At 39.9% G+C, this 14,990-nt stretch overlaps 1 protein-coding gene across 1 annotated transcript; it reads right to left on the bottom strand. All coding sequences in view use genetic code 11, as the record gives it.

Moving 5' to 3' along the window:
• Window positions 1–5,955: 5,955 nt before the first annotated feature.
• EGR_01785 (E3 ubiquitin-protein ligase) lies at window positions 5,956–7,034 on the bottom strand (the record flags this gene model as incomplete). The annotated part of the gene is made up of 3 exons (XM_024491034.1): window positions 5,956–6,144; window positions 6,509–6,693; window positions 6,734–7,034. The coding sequence occupies 3 exons, from the start codon at window positions 7,032–7,034 to the stop codon at window positions 5,956–5,958; spliced, it is 675 nt and encodes a 224-aa protein (XP_024354490.1).
• Between the last annotated feature and the right edge of the window lie 7,956 nt (window positions 7,035–14,990).

The raw sequence follows: 14,990 nt of genomic DNA, 5'->3' as shown, positions 1-14,990 counted from the left end.
CCATCATGGGTGCCTGTGTACACACGCGCACATGCACAAAAGAGAACTTTGATCGATTGGCTTTGTGCTAGGAATCGGGTGAGCGGCACAGCGGAGTGTCTCATAATTGGCATGCTCGAAGGCAGGAACACACGCCAGACCACATTTAATCACATGAATGGATGAGCAAGTTGACCCACTGCCAGATAACGCTTGCCAATGTTAGAAGCGCAGATGTGCAATTACATTATTTATCGTGATAATGCATTAGTGCCTAGTAGACATTCTTATTTTGACTTTTACCTTGCCTGAAACTGTGATGAGGCAGTACTCATTGTGATACAACTTAAATTGTCTTTTACTTCACATGCTAGCAAATTAAAAGTGCGGTTAGAGCTTGCGTCACTCAATTTGCAGGCGTTAGTGCTGCTTGTTTTTATTATCTTCTAATTAACTAGTAAAATTAAAACTATAACAATTATGAAAGTTTTGTTCTAAGTTTGGTCCCACAGAGATATGCAAATTTATATGGAAATCCTAATACATCTCGGAGAGTAGTGAGGAAAAACTAGCATACTTATTTGGTGCAAATTATTTTTACGCCACCTTTGACACACCCCGGTAAGTAGAAATTCATGTAAATAGCAATGGAGCTGTTGGATGCCTAGCAATGACTGAGTGGTAAGTGAGTAACTAAGATGCAACTCCAGTGTCTCCCATGTTCATTTCGTCTTCATAAATTTAACTTCATATTCATTTTGAAAACCACTTATTATTTTCTGATTTTAAAACAACATCCGCAAAAAACCCCAAATCGGTGTATTTTCTGCGGCATCACAAACCCTCAGAAGGCTAACAGTCTGAACAGCATTGATAGTAGACGAACGTTTGACCTGTAAAATGATCTTCATTAGCGTTTGGCCTTTCGCCAAAACATTGTGACAAAATAGCGGTTCAAGTCCCTATAGGATCTTCAGAAAGAGGGGCAATTCGCATTATGGAATATAAGCAGAAATGAGACAGTCTCTTGTCATGAAAGTACGAATTTATTCATCAGTCTATCCTGTTTTGGTAACAAGGCTCAATAAACGGCAAATTTAAGTATGCCACAGTAGTGGTAGAAATCACCCAACTTTGTGTAAACAAACACTTATCTCCTGCCTCTTTAATATAGAAAACTACTATACCACAATCGCATGGTTGGATCTAATTCCATATATTGTGTGGAACAACAACCACCAAGAACTCCAGAATCAGCGTTTCAAAGGATTTCGGAATGATGCGTAAGTATAAGTAATTCATTTAAATCATGACCCGACCATCAAAATCACAATAAGGTGTTTGGATCACATTTGAGCTATGCCAAAGCATCGCGAACAAAGGATCGTTATCAACACATTCCTTTTCTAGCCTATTTTCTTAAAGCTAGATTGTGCAAAATTAGTCATAAGCTCCTTAAATGTTAGAAGGTTGTTGAGCATTCAAGTACACTTTGAGATGAACAAAATTATTGAAATACGCTTAGGATATACCGTTTAACTTTAAGGCCTCAAAAAAAGGTCTTTTGCACTTTTGGCCGCTTTGCACACCACAGAGATTGTCGTAAACAATTGGATTCTTTTGAACTGCGCACAATCGTAATGTACACCCCATGTGTGCGACCTAGACTTCCGATCCTTCACCAGATTTTGACTCCTGGTAGCTGGATTTATGTTAAAAGTGCAACTCTCTGCTAATTCACTCCCGTTAAGGTTAATAGAAAGGATTATATCGACTTTTGAAGTGGATGAAAATCTCCTGTTACTATCAGAGAAAAGCGTTGAAAAATGTTGACGAAAGTTGGCCGTAACCTCAAATAAACCACCAAAAAATTTACCCAAGATTTTGAAGTGAATCCTGGCAAAATGCAATTAGACTACATTTCAGGCCACACAAAATATCGCTGTGAATAAAACCCCTAAGCATTTTGAGTCTATCAATACCTATGCACTTTTGACATTCCGTACTGAAGAAGTTGAAGAGTAATAACAATTCATTGTACGAGGCTAGAGTCTGTCCATCTCCCACACACAGCAGCAGTAACTTGTAGGGTTTCTAAACAATTGCAGCTTTACGTACTTACGCGGATGCAAACTCTAGACACCAGTGTGTTTCATTTTCATTTAATTTAAGCGCTAAATTTTTCTCATTGTACACAATTTAGTTGAAAAAAAAGCGCTTTTAATTTTGACTTCGAAAAATCGGAAGAAAAGGGATCATAGTGGGTAACTTTTTGAAAAAAATGACAGCGAAGAATCGTTGCTAATACTAATGAGTCCAAGTAAGGTCTGGGCTCAGTTGTCTCTTACAGAAGACCGACTTTGGATCATAGGATATATATATGCGATTATTAGATTTGGATAGGATAGAAAGTAAAAATTAACCAAAGTAAAAACACTAAGTAAATTTATCCGTTTACAGTTTGATACTCATTCGTGAACGTACTAAAACCCGTTGGCACACACCTTGGGACTAATTTCTGTCATCTAATGTGACAATGACAATCATTTCAAAGGGCTTATCAATCCTGTCACACTCGTAAACAAACCGCAAAAGATTTTATTCGACTATTTACCGCGAGGCCAAAAACTCGATATGGAAACTTTTTACTCTTTTTTTACTCGCTAAAAACAACACCATGTGAGTATTTACAACTATGCACATGAGGCCGTCAATTCTCATTAGATAACTGAAGTTGTTTTTGAAGCCGAGCAGAAAATTCCTACATTCCAAACCTTAACACTGGCTGTAAGGAAGATTTCCATCGTAGTGACATTACGCGAGTGCATTTAAACGAGAGCGCACTTACGAATGGACCTTGTTGGTTGACAACATTCAAAATAACTTGGTACCATGAGGCCTACCATGTCCTTTAAATCCCTATTCATATATGGATAAAGTGTCACCGTGCTAATAATATCATTGATATTATGCTTATTGTAATGAGAGCACCTAAGAGATCTCTTGTAATTCGATTAGCTTCATTTTGTCTTGAAGTGAGGTAAATGTAGTAACAACAAAATCATTCAGTCACATGTTCGGAAGCATATTTTTAAATGACTGGTCACTGTGTAAGTACCCCCGCCCCTAAGCAGAGGTGAGACGATCTCGAGAGACTTATCACCCATAGCTTGATGCGAGAGACTAAAATTGCATGCCAATGTTACTAGCAAGCCAATTAGGTGATGAGTAATTACCACACATTGGATTGGTATTTTCACATAACTCCTTCTGGAGCTGAGAAGCACTGGAGGTGGTATGAGCATTTTCATCTACAAACTGCAGCAGTCGATACTGACTTCTAGGGCGACTGTGCGCGTACATTGGCTACATCGTAATATCGCGCAGCTAGTTACATTAAAATCGCACTATTGCAGCAGAGAACTGCAATAGTTAAAAAAGGTGACGCCTTGACTTTATTACCTGTAGTCGCTAATTCGCGTGCGTCTAAATTCATTCTTTCACCATGAGCTATAACGATATCACTTCGGTGAAACTGTTAATGCATGACAGTTCGAAAATGAGGTTAGCATCGATGGTTAATGCAAGGAAAAAAACAGTGGCGCGCATATCTAAGTAGGCTAGGACACGGAGCGATTCAAGCAATGCTTGTGTGAAATAAATTGGAGTTGGCAAGTTAAAGAACTACCTAATCAATCAATCCCCAAAATTAGCCAGAAGTAGGCCGAGAAGAGAGAAATCACAAAATTTCCGGTTTGTTAACCACTTTATCGAAAATGATGCTACGTTTTCTTTCAAGTTAAAATAATTAAAATTCACTATGATTTCCAAAGCCACAGTTGGGTGAAGGTGTTAATATAGTCACATAGGTAGGTTGAAAAGTTATTGAAGTTGGTGATTATAGGCATAACAAACGAAGACAATAGGTTATGACCACTGAATAAACCAAGACAGTGCAATCTGTAGTCATCAAAAGTAACGCGTTCGTCTAAACTCTTGCAATAAGTAAAGTGTTTGGCAAGCCTTATTTCTGCTAAGAAGCATAGGGTTGGGCATTAAATTATGGTTACGCTATTTAGGCAGATTTCATGCGATAATGAGGTGATTAAAAACAACAAGTATGCACGAGAGGTGGTTGCATTTAAGCACGCAACAATTAGCCATGTATTTTTTACATGTAGGCAATTATGTATGGGCGATCACTACATTATCATGCATCAAAGGTAGCAGCTTTCACTTTATAAATTCGCTTCAAACAGATACTAAATCTACTCTGAATCCTCAACATTTACTCTTAGCCTCGTGGATGGGCTTAGAGTATGAACATAGATTGCAGTGCTATTGAGTGGGGTCATCGTGAAAGAAGAAAATACCAGAGCACGGACGGGATACGTAAGTTGATAATTGAATCTCAAAGAATTTTTTGGTGCAAACGAATACAATTTGTGCGCAATTACTTCAGTGAAGTTTAGAGGCTGCCTATCCCACCCACTGTGTAGCAGTGAGATGGTGGATAGAGGAAATTCCCTAGATCAAATAAGAGAAGCCAAAGGACTCCTGTAACGTGACCGTAAATATAACTTTAAGGCAAATAATAAATTAAGATTCAAAAGCATTGGATGAGCAATGTCAGTAGAAACTTAATTATTGCCAAGCAGGTGCTGTTTTCATTAATACTTCGGAGCTCAAACTCTGCACTTCCACTCCTTACTCTCAAGAGAGGTGTTAAAGTTCAAATTTTGCAAGTCACAGAGACAACGCACTAATTCCCAGCCAGGGAGAGAGAGCGAGTTTGAAGAATGCAGATGCGTTGGCTTTTGTAGCATCAAAGCATGTTTTTGAACTTTAGCAAAGGTATGGACTACTAGCGCACACTTTCTCGGCTGGAAGTACGCTTTTAAAAGAAGGCTCCAAATTTTCAGCACTTTGGACGGAACAATGAGTGCAAGATGCATACGCTTCTGTGCAGCACCCAAGACTAAAGTGTTTGGTGCCTCACTCCAAGTAGCAAATAGAATTCCACACATCGTGGCAGGAGGTGAGGTCACCTAAGATATCAAGAGCTAAATAACCAAAAATCCAGTGATAAAAGTTAGTAGATCTTTGACACTATAACATAGTTAAATGGAATATGAGAGATTCCTGCTGAATTACAGACTACAGCCCATAGCCACGGATCAAAAGCAGTAGCGCGCCCTTAATACTATTGCAAATCTAGCTATTCGAATCCCTTGGCTAGCACCCACATCTAGCATTTGTATTTCACTAAGATTTTTGGAAGTCAAAAACATTAACAAAGTCCCCATAACGCCAATCACGACGTACTATCAACAGTCTGGACTCAAGTACCCAAGTTATGGGAAATCCCTTATCTATGGCGTCATCACTCTAATCATTAGGTGAAGGCATCATCGAGTTCGAAAAAGACTAGATTACGCATCATCAATCACCAACAGGAATGTCAAGTTGCTACTAAGAAATATGGAAATACACCAAAAGCTGAGGAAAGAGCTATTAGGGTAACTTTACCAACAGCGACATGGATCCATCAATTTGCCGTCAAAACTAGGTATTGAAACCATTTTACTTCTTCTACTAAAATGACGAAAGTATGATGATTCAGCGTAAAATAGACTTAGAGACATCACTCCTACAAGTCAGCGAATTCAAACCACCCATGTTTTGAATCCGTCAAGTCGAAGAAGAAGTAGGGAGATATGAACATATATTTAAAAAGGGCACGAAAATAAAGTACCCAGGAAGAAAGTCGTACGATACCACAGACACCTAGAAACGAACTGCCAGACTTTGACGCCAAAATGATGTATTTGAACAAAAATATATGCTGTGGAAAAATATAGTGAAGTGGGTAAAAAACGAATAAAAAAGTGAATAGGACGTAGCACACGACTAGATAGGCACGCTTAGTAGTTCAGCACTGAATAAGCAGTTACATAGTCAGCGTCGAAAAAACTTTTAAATCTTCTTCGAGAACCGAAGTAAGGAAGTCTGTTTGTATCGATCACGAAGCACTCGTCCACTCCGAAGATTTGGACGACAGGCAAGGGTAGATCGGACTTTTCGATTTTTCGGTGGCTTAGAGGCTCGGTGAACAAGGCGATCCTGTTGAGCCACCTCAAGAGCCAACATTTCGTCAGCATTGATCTAAAAAAGTAGTCAAACAATGACTTGGAGAGCATGCGCACCTGTTCTACAAAAGATTCAGAGCAGGAGAGTGACTTTTCCCTCGTTCTACGAAATTTGAGTACTAATGAGCCAGAGGCTTGATTTGAAGCACCGAGAAAACCAACCTCGGAATGTGACCCGGAGGGCATCGGCTCGTTTAGGGAGGAACGGCTTCCTTTTGAGGAATTAGGAAATTCTGAACGGTTGGGCGGGCTTGAGACCTTAAAGGGACCTAAGAAATCGATGAAATCAAGACAGTCAACCTACAATAATTCTCAGCATCCAAGTCATTCTCAGTACATTCGGTCTAAATAGGCACATATCACAAATACGAGTCACGTACCTGAGGATGAGAATCCACCGAATCATTTCCGACACTAGTTTCCAGAAGTATATGCCTAGAAAGGGCGAGACTGGCTTCTTCTCGAAAACCCTCTTCCGCAACACTACTTTTATTAATCCTAGAAATCGCCTCATCGAATTCTGACTTAATGGCACCCGGGGAAGCCAATCGTAAACGCACCTGACCTGAATCTAGAAGAAGATAGGCTTGAGACCAAAAAAGCACCTGTAACCTCACGAAGAACACTAGCTTCGGAGTCGCAGAGGGAAACATTCAAGCCTTCAGCTCTATCAGAATAGTAACGTGGAAATAACCGCCCAATTTCGGTATCACGTGCTTTATCAATGCATAGGGATACATCTTTTAATCGACGTTTCCATACAGAGAGTCGGTGACGACAGATTGGACATTCAAGAGTAGAGATATCCAGCGATCTTTCAAGACATTCCTGACAGAGAATATGGTTACAGGGAAGTTTCACAGGCTTGAAATAAACGTTGAGACATATGGGACATGTGAGATCCATTTTGCCAACTTAGCAAAAAGGCTAGCTGGTACTCAAGTGCAATACCATTGGCCAGTAAAGTGGAAGGTCACAATATTTTTGGCGACTAGCGATAACATGCTGAAATAAATAGTTTAACTCTGCTTAAAGTAATCCACTATTTGCGATAAGGCAAGTGTTCGATTTATATTTAATACTTAACAATGGCAATGGTAACAGCCACGTGATCGCCCAAGGTACAAGAAGAAAAAGTCGACGTAAACTATTTCGTATTTATTGGTTTATTGGCTAGGACTTAAGTAAGACAATGACATAAAGGTATATATTGGCCTAAATATACTTTATAGGTGGCAGATCACGCAAATGACCAGACTCCATCGGCTCCTGAGAAGGAAGCAAACCTTGACAGTTTGTACGCTTTCACCATACCTCTCAAATAAATATTTCCACCCAATCTTTGGCAATAAAAACAACAAGCGTATAAATCCCCTACAGTGCCTCTACGCCGTGTTCTTACGCTTGTGATTTCTACATTTGCTTTATCCCAGGTAGTAAATTATGATAATCCGAGGAAATATTGCAATATTTGTAACTTATTTTAGGTGTAGAAGAAAGTATTTTAGGCTCTATTGATAAACTATGGCAACGAAGCAGTTCTTTGGGGCTTCTTTACACACGATAGCCGTTGTGCAGCTTCCTGAGACTCCCTGAAGACGAAAGAAAACACAATACTCGAGCAGAATATATATTCAGCGCCGAGAAGTTGTCTGGGCTATTGGCATGGCCCGAAGGCCAGCCCACCCAGTGAGGTACAAGAAGGCAAATTCAAAAGCCCAGAAGTGGCGCCTTACCAACACCGAGGGATAAACTGCCATCGTATTACATAGCCTCCCTTCTCTTTTGAGCGTTGTCTTCGGCGCTCCCGCAGGTCAACCTCCCGCGTCAGCCATTACAACGTAGTCGGTGCTTGCAACTGAGGAGATAATTGACCTCAACTTCACTGATCCCTCTTGGCAGTTTAACTGGACCTGGAGTTTTGTCTGGTTTAGGAACTTGATTTTAGGACGGGGAATTGTGCTGGCCATCATGCGTGTCCATAGATGGATGTAGGAACACCGGCCTAAAAGTAGATTTGTGTAAGGAAGGACGGGATTTAAAACAGGTCCATGGGGGATGGTAGGGAAATTCCGTAAAGAAACTTTTAGATGGTTTACGGCTAGTGTTGTTTCAGTTGTTAATAGCTTTTCTGCAGAATACGGGCCTGGGATAGATGCCAAAGGTAGACGCAACATCAACCCTTCTATTAGGGGTCATCACCATTCCTCCACCCGTAGCATATGTACTTCTTCAGCTCCACTAAGGTTTACCACGCAGAAGTGGAAAATCAGGATACATGTCCTTTAAGATCGGGTTTGCTTTCCTTTGCCGCCAATGTAGCGTCCTGGGACTTCCCTGAAGACGAAAGAAGACACATTATTCAGGCAGAATACATATATTCAGCATAGAGAAGGTGTTCGGGCTGCTAGCATGGCTCGAAGGCCAGCCCCACAAAAAGGCAAATTCAATGTACAAAAGTGGCGCCTCACCCATACCGGGAAATAAACCACCATTGTACTACAGTTGCTTCTGCAACGTTCTGTTTTGCACAAGTAGTCAAGCTCAATAATTTGAATGGGGTTATCAGAACTAGCGGTAAAATGCAACCTTAGAATAAGACATACCTCGAGTGACGAAAGATAGGACCTGGCTTGGATTAGACAGTGCTCGTTCTGGTTATTTGATTGTTGATAAAGGCTTTTTAGTTCCCCACAGTCATCATTTTGATATCTATGGGATATTTTTGCGTTTATTACTTGTCAGCCCATTTTAATATTGCTACTGAATTTTTCGAGGCCGGTATACTTCGTCTTATGCGTAAGAATACCATAGAGACCAAATTAGATGCTGTAGGAAGCTAAAAATTTTCAGAAAGCCTGTACTGCGGGTGTCAACCCTAAAGACCGTCGTGCACAGAAGGTTGGCACTACGCAGAGACCTATGAAGACTTGATAAAGGATCCATAGGGAGGAGGTCGAAAACTGGTTTACGTCTTTGACTTCATTTTAGCATGATGATAGGTAATGGTCGCGAAATAGAAGGGAATAAACCGAAGTAACATTTACCATAAAAATGAATAATTAATCTTCCTATTCCATATTTAAACAAGATTAATTACAAATGAGTCTAGAAATGACCATAAAGAGACGTGAGTGTTTACCGGCTATTGAATCGTGAATCCATCTAGCGACACGCAATTATGCAGACTTTTCTGTAATTAGTGTTTTGTGCATAAAATATGTAAGCAAGTACACTAGCTCACTCTCAACAGTACAAAACCAGTAATTTGCGCTGTTGTCGTCGAAGTAAACTGTTCGCTTGTCTTGTTGGGAAATCACTGGATGACAATCGCTACGACCCTGCTGCTACTTTTAAAATACACTTTCGTGTCGTCGTGGAGGAATGATCACGGAAAACGGAGGGTTAACAGCAGTGCAGGCGATCAGTATTTGTCTTATTTGGAAGAATTTTTTACGGGCCTTCCATTTTGTTTATGCCTGTAATCTCTACTTCACATTGATAAACCCCTCTTCAGGATAGTGCCTTTTCCCGTCGTCGAGGATGAACTGAAGCAGCACGATAATATAAACTCCTCACCTATCACTCTGGTGTTAGTACTAGTTCACAAATGATTAATTTATTCAAAATGACCAGTAGAAAATTTCCTGCTTTGTTTGTGCTAAGCGTTCGACACGAACAAGCAGTATATAGGGTTGGATTTCAAGAGAAATACTTAATAACTATGGCAAATAGTCAGGGTCCTTGCAAATTTACAAAAACTTTCCGGTTCAAGTTTCCAGAATGTCCTATTCTCGAATTAATTTTAGCGAACATCCCGGTGACCGCCTTTCCCCTCCTGATTGGCTGAGATCGCGTTAGCAGTACCTTAAGTGTGCTGGCAGCCACTCCAAAGCCCAAGGTCGATCAATCACTATAACTACGTGTAACTAGACCGACCAAATGAGTGCAATGAGGTCGTCTCGCCAGTGGGCCGTCAGGCGCCTACGCACACATCGTGTGTGTTGGCTCACATGCCAGCTAGTAAAGGCATCTAACACGAGGCTTTGACCTATTGATAATGTGGCTGGGGCTCTGATGGGATCAGGGCTACCCGTGCACACAGAAACTCTTATGAAAATTGGCAACGCCAGGTTATAACAGCCTAAAAAAGTTAACAACACGCCTTATTTTGTATCAGGCTTGTTTATTTTGGTCTCCAGGGCACTGAGACATGTTCGTTGGATTCACAGGCAGACTAATTTGTACCTGTTTACTAAATGCTGGGTTGGACTAAAAATGTAGAGTTCAAAAGAGCAATGCACTGTTTGGAAAGGTAACCAGGCTCCGAAACGCTTTCTGGCTCAACGCCTTGTCTTGTGAGGTGGTGCTATTACCCAGAGCCTTCCTCGAGGTAGTATTAGTCAGGAGTGGGTGATGCTGGAGCACACTATGGTCAGGAGGCTCTAAGCCTGATTGGATACTCATCACGTTGGTGTCTGTAGACACTGAAGAGGCCACGTAGTTAGGAACGGTCAGTGCCAAATCCATACAGCGATATCAAAAAACGGTACGCCTGCACAACGTTACTTTTTACTTGTCTTTGTCAGTAGAAATGATGTTTCAACTGGCCCTAACGAAATACATAACGGTTTCATGGCACTACTCTACATTGAACTGTTAAAAAAGCCAAAATCTGTAGGTAAAATAATTAGGTAATTTACGATGTATATTTTACCTGATAATCATGAATTAGGAGCAGAAAAATAAGTAGACTCACCTAAGTGACTCAAAGGTCTAACCTTGTTAAAACCATGAAAATATAAAAATGTAGTGTGGAGTCCCAAGACTTCTCTGAAGACGAAGGAAGACATTACACTCGAGCAGAATATATATATTCGACATACAGTAGAACTGAGAGACTGTCGGCATGGCCCGCAGGCTATGCCTCCCAGTGGAAATACAATGGCTGCGTCCTTCAGTGCCCGCGTAACCAAAGCGAAGAGTTAAACCAACATTCAAGGCATTACAGTATAATTATGAAAAAGAGACCCGTTCAAGGACCAAATCACACAAGGGCTGACAATACACTGCATTATTCCATGAGCAAAACATCGACAACATAAATTATCAAAAGATATAAGTATCGCGCATTATTTGGAACGTTTCATAACAACATTTAAGAGGTATAGATTTTGTGCTACAATTTCATGAAAACCCCTATGTTATTTCATGGTAACCTCTAGGTATTTTATCCCAGGACATGAAAGCGGAAGCTTAGATATTAACAAGAGGATAGAAATAATTGAACTTAAACAGTACAATGCTGATATAAAAAAGAGCTATTTGGTATAACAGAAGAACATTTTAAGCTGAACCTTTGCTTAATGACCAGGAAGAGGAAGAAGTATGTGATGTGATTGTAATAACAGAGAAGGAGATAATGAAATAACGGGGACATTTAGCGGCATCATAGTTTTCCTTTTTTGAAGCTTGAACTTCCAGAAAACAGGATTATGCAGGCTGGTGTCGAAATAATTATGTTGACAGGTTTTAGATCCTTATACGCAAAGTGAATTTATTAAAATTCCAAGTTAATTGAAATGTTTCAATTTAAAAGCCTTGTAGAAATTTAAGAAATGAAAGAATAGGCCAGTATTGAGAAGCGATCAATTACATGGAGCCATTAATATGTGGTAAAATTAATGTAATCGAAAAACCATGGACATCACTGAAGACATGCAGACAATTTGAAGTGTGCCATCTATATGCAATATATGTTTGTTTAAATATAACTTTTAGGCGGGGGACGATGGGTCGGATGTCATCAACATCCAGGGGGGAAAGGTACCCCAAACACGGTTAAATCGTGACGCCTGTACCTCATCATTCATCGCTACCCATTAAAGCAGTCCCTCGTCCTACTCGTCTACACATTCTAAGGTCATGACGGTGGAAGTAGACGAGAAAATCACTGAGGCTACTTCATGTATATTAACTATCCGTGCAACAGGTGGACAGTCCGAAAAGCAATGAAGGGACTTCCCCATAAATGTCGAGTTCAAAAAAACACCATTTACAATTCATAAGCCCCAAATGCCAAAGTATTGTAAAATCCAGATTGGTAGCAACCCCATCAATTATCAATAAAGGAAATTCGAGGGGAGTGAAGGTTGCAAGATGTTAAGTAGGTCTAACCTGTTTGGGTGGTGTCATATCATTACTGTGAACTTTTGGTCAGTTTTTTGCTTAGTATGAATGGAAGCTTGTAAAATTCATTGGATACTATAAAAAGTCAGGCTCTAACTTTAGTGGAAAAACCTAAAACCTCTTTATTTAGTGGTCTTGAAGCCTGTATCTCCCCTCTTCAATCCAAATGGCGTATTACTGTGTTGTGATACATTATTATAACATTTAAATTTGTATTCAACCAAAGGTGCATCATTCAGGAAATATTTTCAAAGCTGATTAAGTCAGTGCAAGGAAATTTTTAAGATATCATACATCACAACCTAAAACCTGATATCACTCAAAAAGGGGGTTAACCCAAACCAAATGCATTGAAATTTGGTTCAAAATGGTCCAAATGAAGCATCCAAACCTGGTAAACTATTGCCATGACCAAAATTTTTGTGAATATAGCGAAAAAATTAAACTTAAATGCTGAAGCAAACCAAAATTAGGTAACACTTCTAAATACGCTTCGGCGATTGGCCGAAGGAGCATTAATCAGTGAGAGGAAAGGTCGTTGAGCTAGCTTATAAGAGCGGCCCATGCGCCAGGAGCTAGAGGAGCTTGGTCAGAGGCTTGAATGGTCACCCAAAACACTGCCAATCATCAGCTATACAAAATTAAATGACAGGAAAGAAACCTGGTAAAAAGCAGGAAAACACCTTGGAGAATCTCATCTCTGTTTTTGCTGCGTGGCAGGGTTTTAATAATCAAAGGTTGGACAATAAAACTTTCCGTCCATGGTTGGTATTTTCGTCTTTTTTGAAGCCAAGTATTTGTATTAGTGTAAGTATTAACTTTACATACCATAATCTGCTATATTTATTGTACTTTGTGCCTCCTGGGTAAAACAATCATTAAATTAAGAGGAACTTACTGATATATTCTCGACTCTTTGAAGAATGCCAATGATCTTATTGGCTATCCAGCTCTATGACCCATTAAATGGCTGCCGGGAGCCATCGTTGCTTTAATCTTATCTCATGCCTTGCATTAATGACTACTGCGGACTTTAATAACGTCCACCTACGCCTTTTAGAAACTACACGAAGGTGAAAGAAAATGACCTTTCCCGAACAGGTCTGACTGCTCTCGAGCAAATCTTCTCATCGAACGTAGAATTCTCTTTGGCATAACAGCTCTAACATACCAAGTGGATTTAAATCTACTTACTGGTGAGATTCAACCTCCATCAAACGTTTATCCTTTTGCGACTAAAAATGGTGCCAATTCCAGCCTTAGCGATGGGGATGAAGTAATTTATAGCCCACACACTTCTCAAGTTGATCTCAGGGTTACAGCATTTACTACCTCAAATATTTGTATGGCACTGTAGACAAGGAGATAAAAATAATGTTAAGAGAATAAAAGTAAAGTTATTGAATGCCACGAGACCTTGAAATTACTTTCCAAAAGTTTATCTACAGTGCTCTTTCCTTGTCAATGATATTTTTACTCTTTTTACCAGATCCTAAATTTTAGAAAATCACACCTACTTTCGTGATTAAACCTGGGATAGCTAAATTTATAATGTGTTGTCATTAAGGAATTTAAGCCACCAGAGCTTCGATGTTTTACTATTCCAGCACGACAACACTGCTCAAAACTAGGAAAAAGTGTAATTATCCTCAAACCCAACCCGACCTGGTACAGAATTAGTGATCGGGATCATAAGTGTGGCTAAAATATTTCAAAAACCAAACAATGCACCAAAATCCACTTTAAAAAAGAGGATGCTAAAGTTTTCACGCACATTTGGACGTACTGTGCAACATTTGTAGCTCCCAAGTCTTTCCTGATGACGAAAGAAGACACTACTAGGGCAGAATATGCATTACCGACGTGCAGAAGGACCGGGGTCTACTGGCATAATCCAGATGCCATGCCGTCTAGCAAGGGTCGAAAGGTGGAGCCTTGAGTACTCGCAAAACCAAAAGGTAGAATTAAGTGGATAGTCAAAGCATTACACATTCACTTTCCTCGAAATTCGTCTTGTTATTGAAGCTCATTAGCCAAAGAGAATGCCTTTTGTGGCGACTACCCAAAAATGCAATTATTTCTTCCGCATCCACGTACCTAAACTGTTTGACAGTCTGTGCCAAGTTGGTCGACCCACTTTTATCATAACTCATTGAAATGACATAGTACATAGTTTTCAGAATTCGAATGCTACCCTGGTAGCAGTATTTTTATGCTTCCTGCTTTCAAAACTGTAACTTGAACTTTACATTTTCTGTATTGGCTTGTTCAGTTACAAATTTTTGCCTTTGTATAAGTTTGGCTAAGTTTTAATGAAACGCACAATTTGAATTTCGAACACACTTGGCTACTCTTGAGAAGATATAGCTACTACAAATGTGAAGTGAGGATATACCAAGCTAGCCCAATGATAACCCGTGGGTAAGATCGCGAAGGTGAAATATGAAATGTTGCTTAAATGTCCATGGAGTTTTAGAAGACGGCGTAGCTTGCGAAAAACAATGACATCCTGTTGAACATATATGGGAATCATAGGCACTTACCAAGGTAAATATTCCATCCACTGAAGTTTCTTACCCTCGAAACCCTTGTTTCAAGATGCTACCTTTGAGACTGTATGTAGGAGAAACACAATAAAACAAAAGCTCTTAGAAATTAGTCCAGTCCAAGTAC

The sequence above is a fragment of the Echinococcus granulosus genome, assembly GCF_000524195.1.
Source record: "Echinococcus granulosus chromosome Unknown EG_S00007, whole genome shotgun sequence".
In the NCBI taxonomy this organism is placed as follows: Eukaryota; Metazoa; Platyhelminthes; class Cestoda; order Cyclophyllidea; family Taeniidae; genus Echinococcus; species Echinococcus granulosus.
This window is presented reverse-complemented; position numbering and strand designations above follow the sequence as displayed.